The sequence below is a fragment of the Lathyrus oleraceus genome, chromosome 2 (assembly GCF_024323335.1).
Source record: "Lathyrus oleraceus cultivar Zhongwan6 chromosome 2, CAAS_Psat_ZW6_1.0, whole genome shotgun sequence".
Classification (NCBI taxonomy): Eukaryota; Viridiplantae; Streptophyta; class Magnoliopsida; order Fabales; family Fabaceae; genus Lathyrus; species Lathyrus oleraceus.
Window position 1 is genome coordinate 145,521,401 of NC_066580.1, and position 8,397 is coordinate 145,529,797.

The following is an 8,397-nucleotide window of genomic DNA, read 5'->3' on the forward strand; positions in this document are numbered from 1 at the left end:
CCTATTTTTTTTTTTTTTTAAATGTTATTTTTTTTGTTTTATTAATTTTTTTTATTTATAAATTTATATTTTTTATTAATTATATTAATTTATGTTAACACATATATATAAATAAATTTTTTTACAAGATATATATATATATATATTAATTTATATATATATATATTAATTTTTATATATATATATTAATATAATTTAGGGTTAAATACACTTTACCCCCCTGTAATGTTAGCGAGTTTAGGGTTACCCCCCTGGTAAAGTTATTTTTTCAATACCCCCCTTATGTTATGTAGATTCCTTCATAGAACCCCCTAATATCCAGGTGGCATGGAATCTTGGTTTTTTATTTCAGACGTGGCTTTTTAATTTTTTTATTTTCACATGTGAATCTTCATTAGGTCTCCAGCATGGCATAAACTAGAAATTAGGGTTCCAAATCCATCCCTCTCTCTCTTCGTGAAATCCATCCCTATCCCAAATCCATCCCTCTCTCTCTTCGTGAAATCCATCCCTACCCCAAATCCATCCCTCTCTTCATCTTCGTCCGTGTCCCCTTCATCTGGGTTATGGGTGGCAGCAAGGCATCTTCCACGAGTGAAGTTGGAAACGGCTTACCAAGATGTGGATGCAATGAAACCATGAAGTTGTTGGTCTCCAAGTCAATTGAAAACCCCGGTCGCAAATTTTGGAAATGCAGGAATTATATGGTGAGCAATTTTGAAGCATTTTATTATTTTGAGTTTGATTTCGAAATTAATTGTTGGTGGTGTTTGTCTCAAATTGCAGAATGGGTGCGGTTTATTTTTGTGGGATGATTTGGTCAGTGAGTTTGCAGTGAAAGAAACCAATCCGTCCGGATGCCGCCAATGTGAAGTCAACAAGGCTTATTTGATTGAATTTGCTAAAGAGATTGTTGAGGAGATAGATTGCAGAGTCGGAAAGCTTAACAAGTTAGAAAAACTGAAGAAAAAGATTGCAATGGAAAAGAGGAAAAATTTATGGTTAATGTTTGTAATTGGTCTGTCATGGATGTTGATAGCAGCTATGGTTAAGTTAGTCTAATGAGTCTGTCATGTAATTGTTATGTCATTAGTGTTTTTCAGCAATGTAATGTTGAACTTGTAATGTGTTCATCAATGAAATGTAATCTGTTCATCAATCTTAAACTGTCAGTGCAGCATCATTATTTGATTAAACTTTCAGCATTCAATCTACCAATAATGACAGAAAAAAGTTATATCATAATGAAAGAGCAAAATTGCAAAATCATCAGAAAACTACAGAACAATTTTATAGTCAGTAATTCTAAAGAAAATATGACATAGTAAACATATAAATAAATTGAAATATATTAATGTAGTCTATCTCTTAAACTTTTTCAGTGCAGAATTCAAGGTGAATGTAATTAAATACTTTGGCTTTTTCTTTAGGTCCTGCAGAATTCATGGTTTTGTTGTAAGATTAGTGCACAGACTAGCCATGGCTCTCTGCAGAATTCATGGTTTATGAAAAACAAGAAAAAAATGTGACAGACTAGCCATTGTGTTTTATAGACAATACACACCAATAATGTTAAACTGATACATTAGAATTGATCATCACAGTAAGTGCATATGTTTGTTACAAAAGGATTACAAAATACATGTCTTCAAAGATCAGTTGGCATTACAAAAGAGTTTTCCATAAGGATTACAAAATACATAGCAGAAACATAATAATCAGTCCCTCATTTTGAAGTGGGTATGTCTTCATTTTCTGGTAGGGTAATTGGTTTGTCACTAGATATTCCTTCACCTGTTATGGGTCTTTTAAACCAACTCAACTTGATCCTCTCACTTTGCCTTCTTTTGATGATAGGTTTTTTTTCAACCCTTTTTCTGGATTGTTTTGTGATTGAGGCAGCCACACTAGATCCTGTTTGACTCATAATAGTTGGAACAGGCATATCAGTTGGAGGTGTGGATCAGTTGGAACAGGCACATTTGTTGGAACAGTCATATCAGTTGCAGTTGGGGCAGGCATATCAGATGCAGTTGGCATATCATTTGCAGTTGGCATATCAGTTGCAGTTGGCACATGTCCTTTTTTAGGTTTTCTCTACAATGTAAGACACAATGTATGGTTGTCATCACAATGCATATCACAATGAAGAATGTAAGACAAAATGTATATCACAATGAATTACCTTTCTTTTAAGTGCATTGGGATCCTGAGTGGTAGCCTTACAAGTCATAGCATTGTGACCAAAATTATCACATTTGGTGCACTTATATGCAACACCAGATCTTCTCTTCCTTGCACCATCCTCTCCACTTTCTCTTATCCTAATCTTCTTAGGTCTACCAGGACCATTTTTATATGCAGGTGGTAGAGGTGGTTCCATCTCAACTTCTGGCCACATATCTTGACCATTGATTGGACTTACTGAAAATCCATAACATAGTGCAAACTTTTCTCTTGTGTAACAAGCATCAACAAATTCATCAGGGTTTTGCTTTCTATAACTCAGAGCAGCTACAGCATGCCTACATGGAATTCCTACTAATTCCCAAAAATTACAACTACATGACCTTTTAGCAATGCCAACAATAAATTCATGTGTGTTGTAACTATGTGTAACCTGAAAAGTCTCAGCAATTGACCATGTTGGCAACCAATGACCACTATTGAACACCTCATTATCTAACCTTCTCCTAGGTATTGACATCACCTTATGTGGCCAATTTTCTAGTTTACTTGCAGAGGTGGATAACCTATTCATCAGATATTTTCTTATCCACTCACACATTGTGAGTATAGGTTTGTCCCTAGCAGCTAGAATGGTAGTATTAAAAGACTCTGAGATATTATTCATCAATGTATCACATTTAGGGTAAAAAGAAAAGGCATGCTTACACCAGCTTTTGGTAGGAACAGCCATCAACCAAGTCCAAGCATTGGGATCTGCATTCTTCAATTCATTCATCTTTTGGACCCATGCCTGATAGTATGTGGCTTTAGCAGCTCCCATCATTAAATCTCTAATAAGGGCTCCTCCACCAAACCTTTTCTTGAAATTAGCATACAAGTGCCTAAGACATAATCTATGCTCAATAGTATCAGACAATTCTTCAAATACAGCCACAAGTCCCTGATACAAAATAGAAATTTTTTCAACATTTAGAGAATAGAATAATTTGCAACAGAAAGATAGAGTTAAATACATACCTTCTGTTGATCAGAGATAAATACATATCTTCTATCCTGACCAATGTCCTCCATTAGTAGTTGTATAAACCATCTCCAACTCTCCTTTGTTTCATTTTCAACCACACCAAATGCCAAAGGGAAGTATTGATCATTAGCATCCCTGCCTACAACAATAAGTAACTGTCCACCATACTTGGTCTTTAAGTGACATCCATCAACCCCCACAAATGGTCTGCATCCATGAATAAAGCCTTTCTTACAGCCATCAAAACAGAAATAAAATGACCCAAACCTTGGTTGTATGGATGGACTAGGTCTTTCTACATTTATCTTCACAGTGTTGCCATGGTTTACCCTTCTTAGTTCTTCTGCATACCTCCATATGGAAGCATACTGATTGTCAGCATCACCTTCAATTATCTTCTTGGCAATTAGCTTAGCCCTCCATGCTTTTGCAACAGTAATACCCACAGAATATGTTTGCCTCATATCTTGGATGATGTCTCTTATCCTGACTGTATCAGAAGTTTGCATCCTCTTTACCACATGCTTGGCCACCCACTTTGAGCTAGCAGACTTGTTGTTCAAAACCCTAGCACATGTGTGCTTATGTACAAGTGTTTTTATAGCAAAAGTCTCCTTGTGGCCCACCTTAGAGCATAAGACTAAAAACCCACATTTATGCTTACACACCACCCTTACCCTATCTCCCTCATTTTTCACAAAAGAAATTTCCCTCCCATTAAGCACTGACCACTCACGGATAGCTGCCCTAAAGTCATCAAGTGTGTTGAATTCCATACCCCACTTGAATATAAAGTCTTTGTTTAGATGCTCTTTCCTAAACCTAGCATACTTGGGCCTTTCTTCATCACAAGAATCATCTGGGTCAGAACTATTCAACTCATCACTATAGTATACATCATCTGAATCCATACTCTTATTGGGCTCCTCCATACTGTTATTCGGCTCCTCCCTAATAGGCTTAGTAACATCTATTCCTTCAAAACCATCAAAGTAAGCAGTAGCTCTTTCATCTTCACTGTCATCTAACCCCTCTACCTTCTCCTCATCTAACCCATCAATTCCATTATCAGGGGGGTGGTCATCATCATTCACACATTTAGGTTCCCTATCAGCAGGGTCCATGTTCCCAGTACTATGTTCAACATACAAATCTCCTTTCACATTCATTGCACTAAAGTATAGAGCAAAATCATCAACAGCATCATCATCTTTCCTAATCAGAAAAAAACCATCTTGAATTTCTAAAACTTTTGTCCATACCCTAACACAATCAGCCTTATACCCTAACCTACTCAACAACTTCTCAATGTTATCCATGTTCCAATTTGAAACATGTATCCCATTAACTGTCGTATCCGTACCCCCTCTGTATATAATTTCTTCTTCAAAAACCCTGTAAAATTCACCCCCATGGTGGAGTGTAACACTAAAGTGTTGTGAATCCTGTCAATATATTATACCCACATGTCAAAGATTGTTGATTTCAAAATTTTACCCTACGACATTGATGAACTTCAAATTTTTACTAACCTCGGACTTTGGACACTTCACTGAGCTCGTCTTCACTGAGCTGGATCGCTTCTTCGTATTCGCTGAGGTTGTCTTCATCTTCGTCTTCACTGCGGTCGTCTTTCTCGTTTGCTTCGTTCCCTGCATTCTTCTTCTTCGTCTTCGTCTTCCCCTGGAAATTTCGTCTTCGTCTTCCCTGCTATGTTCAGAACCCTAATTTTCTAAGGGGGTATTTGAAATTAAAAAGTGTAAAATGACACATAATCACTTTAACAAAATTAAAAATATGCCAGGTGTAGGACCTCTTATTAGATTCCATGCCACCTGGATATTAGGGGGTTCTATGAAGGAATCTACATAACATAAGGGGGGGTTTACAAAAAATATTTTTACAGGGGGGTAATCATAAACTCGCTAACATTACAGGGGGGAAAAGTGTATTTAACCCTATAATTTATAAGTAATTAATATTATTTGTAAATTTTTGGAAAAAAAATTAATTTATATACGTATAAAGATATGATAGACAATATTTTTAAAGATAAAGATAAAGATATAAAGATAATAAACAGAAAATATTTTTATTTAAATAATAGACAAGACAAATATTACAAAGATATGATTAATCACATATGATGCGGTCCCTGGTACGATCCGCACGGGGGAGGTCTAGTTACTCGCCTAGACGGTTCACGTGGTGGTGGTGCTTCCCTATTACCACCCCTTGCCCTAACGCGCCCCCTTGCCGCTTGCCGTTGTGGTTGGGTCGAAGTCCCTTCAGTGCTGTAGGAAAGACGGGTCCCCTCTGCGCCCTCGAAGCTTTGTCTCGGTGGGACAAACTGACTACTGCTGGGTGCGCCCTCGAATTGTGGTCTTTGGTAGTTTAGGGTTGAATCGGGTTGGCCAAAGTGCAATGTTTGTTGTGGTGTGTAGTAGTCCTGTTGGTAGTCCTCTTGTATACCCATGTCGGGGCTAGGTGGAGGACTGGAAGAGCTCGGGAAATTGTCGTGATGGAAGTGTTGGGATTGGTGGAAGTGGGGGGATTGATATTGTGGTAGGTGTTGGGACTGTTGATGGTGGTGGGAATGTTGAGTTTGTTGTTGGTAGTCTTCATGGTATTGGGATTGAGTATGTGGTATGTATTGTTGATTTGGTTGGGGGGTGGACATGTGTTGTGGTGGTTGTTGTTGGTAATATGGTGGTGGTGGTTGTTGTTGGTAATAAGGTGGTGGTGGTTGTTGTTGGTAAAATGGTTGTGGTGGTTGTTGTTGGTAATAAGGTGGTGGTTGTTGTTATTGGGAATACTGTGGTGGTTGTTGTTGTTGGGAATACTGTGGTGGTTGTTGTTGTTGGAAATATGGCTGTTGCATCCGGGGATCGTCCAAATAGAACGGGTCAGACACAATAATTTCTGGATTGGTATTTGCTCTATACCAATCCACATATTCCCTTGTCGGCTTCATTTCGTTGGGCGCCACCGGAAATTGTAGAACATAGTGGGCACGGTCTTTCCACATTTTACGAAACTCCTTAGCAAATTCCTTCCAATTTTGGGCATACCACTGGTGGCTGACTTTTTTTAGATGCCAAGGTTCCATAGACATTGGGGGGCCTGGGATTTCTTGATGCATTCCGAATTGAAGCTTGACACGGTCACTTTGGTGCATCTCCACAGTGGTGAACCGCATTATGGCCGTTTTTGCTGTCCAAACAGCTGCATCTTCGGGGTTGGGTTGATGTTCCAATCCCAAATATGACCTCCAAATAAACTGCAAAGAAAAAAGTAAATATGTTATTTATCGAGAATGCATGATATTAATAAATCAGTTAGAAGCTGAGTGATTTAGTGGTAATACATCTTGTGCTCGGAGACGATCCAAGAGTTGACGATAAAATATAATTTTATTTTTGGGGGTAAGACTGTAATCCAGTCCGGTTGTAATGAACCTAAACAAAAAAAGATAAATAATATTAGTTACAAATATTTATAGAATAAATATACAAAATGAAATAAGATCATAAATTTACCTAGTTGCGTAGGGGAAGGAGTAGTCATTAGGATTTTCTGGGGCTAGCCTCGGCAATCTCCACCACCCCCATGTTTGGAGCAAAAAAGCACATCCAGAAAATGTACAGTGCTCATTTTGTGCATTTTTACACAAAGAGATATATAGGAATGCTAATACTGCAGAACCCCAACTATATGTGCTTATTCTATCAATGTCCCCGAGCAAACTCAAGTACATAAAGTTTATGCTATTTCCCGTCCCTTCGGGAAATAGCAAGTTCCCAAACAATAGCATAATGTAAACCCGGGTTTTTATGACTTTTTCTTGTTCGGAGGATTCCTCAGTCAAAGTTATGGAGTCGTGGTACAATTGTAGGCTAGATAATTTAATACCCTGACCCCTTGCTTTGGCAGACCCCTCACCCTCGACCAGATCTACCCCCAACATTTGAACACATATTTGGTTAGGCTGTTGAACATTTCCGGTCACAGGCTTACCATCTATTCTAAGACCTAAAAGCATGTACACATCCTCTAATGTGACGGTACATTCACCAGTTGGTAGGTGAAAAGTGTGTGTCTCAGGTCTCCAACGTTCACACAGAGCCAAAATGAATTTGGCATCAATGGTGGCATTTACGACATGCATAACATGACCAAAACCCGCACGCTCTATGTAAGGTACGCACCATGGGTCTGGATAAGGCATTGGGTGTGAACGTTGACGAAATTTCTTGGGATCCTTTAAAAACAAACAATATAAACAATCATTATATTGGACTTTTAAAAAACTAATTACAAACATACGAAAGAGGCAATGTTGAAGAAAAACTTACGAATGAGGCAATGTTTGCCCTAGTTCCTCTGTGTTCTTGGCCCATGGTAAGAAGAGACATGACTGCAATGCAGGAAGAAGCTTGGTGGATGAGAAGTTTCGCCCGAGTTCTCTGAATAAAAGTGTTAGTGGTTGATGAAAACTTGCAAGAATGACCCTCTATTTATACTCGTTTTCAAGTAGACTGAATATGCAAAAATGTGACAAGTGTAAGGCATGCGTGGTAGTGTTGGCATGCATTGGTGGAATCTGATGATGCAAAAATGTGACAAGTGTGAGGCATGCGTGGGAATCTTGCAGAATAGGTGCAGACTAGGTGGTAGTGTTGGCATGCATTGGTGCAGACTAGGTGGGAGTTGTCTTGTCTTGGGGAAGACTTGGTGGAATCTGATGATGCAAAAATGTGACAAGTGTGAGGCATGCGTGGGAATCTTGCAGAATAGGTGCAGACTAGGTGGTAGTGTTGGCATGCATTGGTGCAGACTAGGTGGGAGTTGTCTTGTCTTGGGGAAGACTTGGTGGAATCTGATGATGCAAAAATGTGACAAGTGTGAGGCATGCGTGGGAATCTTATTTAAAATAAATAATTAAGCTTAAATAAGATTGAATATTATTTTAAACACATAATCACTACGCCAAAAAGGTCTTGTTTGAGGTAGTTTAGTATTGGAAGTGTGATATTCAGACTTGGTGGTGAAGACTTGATGGGGAACAGGCATGCGTGGGAATCTCTGAGACTAAGTTCAGGCTAGGTGGATAGGTTGGCATGCATTAGTACAGACTAGGTGGGAGTGTTGCATTCAAGGGTGTGACACGTGTAAGGCATGCG

At 38.6% G+C, this 8,397-nt stretch overlaps 2 protein-coding genes across 2 annotated transcripts; one reads left to right on the forward strand and one right to left on the reverse strand.

Moving 5' to 3' along the window:
• The first annotated feature begins 339 nt into the window (after positions 1-339).
• On the forward strand, positions 340-1,062 carry LOC127122327 (uncharacterized). The gene is made up of 2 exons (XM_051052679.1): positions 340-707; positions 787-1,062. Exons 1-2 carry the CDS (start codon positions 567-569, stop codon positions 1,060-1,062), a joined length of 417 nt encoding a protein of 138 aa, XP_050908636.1. The 5' UTR covers positions 340-566.
• An 861-nt stretch (positions 1,063-1,923) lies between these two features.
• On the reverse strand, positions 1,924-4,824 carry LOC127122328 (uncharacterized). The gene is made up of 4 exons (XM_051052680.1): positions 4,747-4,824; positions 3,208-4,659; positions 2,186-3,130; positions 1,924-2,097 (listed from the first exon to the last, which is right to left on the reverse strand). Exons 1-4 carry the CDS (start codon positions 4,822-4,824, stop codon positions 1,924-1,926), a joined length of 2,649 nt encoding a protein of 882 aa, XP_050908637.1.
• Between the last annotated feature and the right edge of the window lie 3,573 nt (positions 4,825-8,397).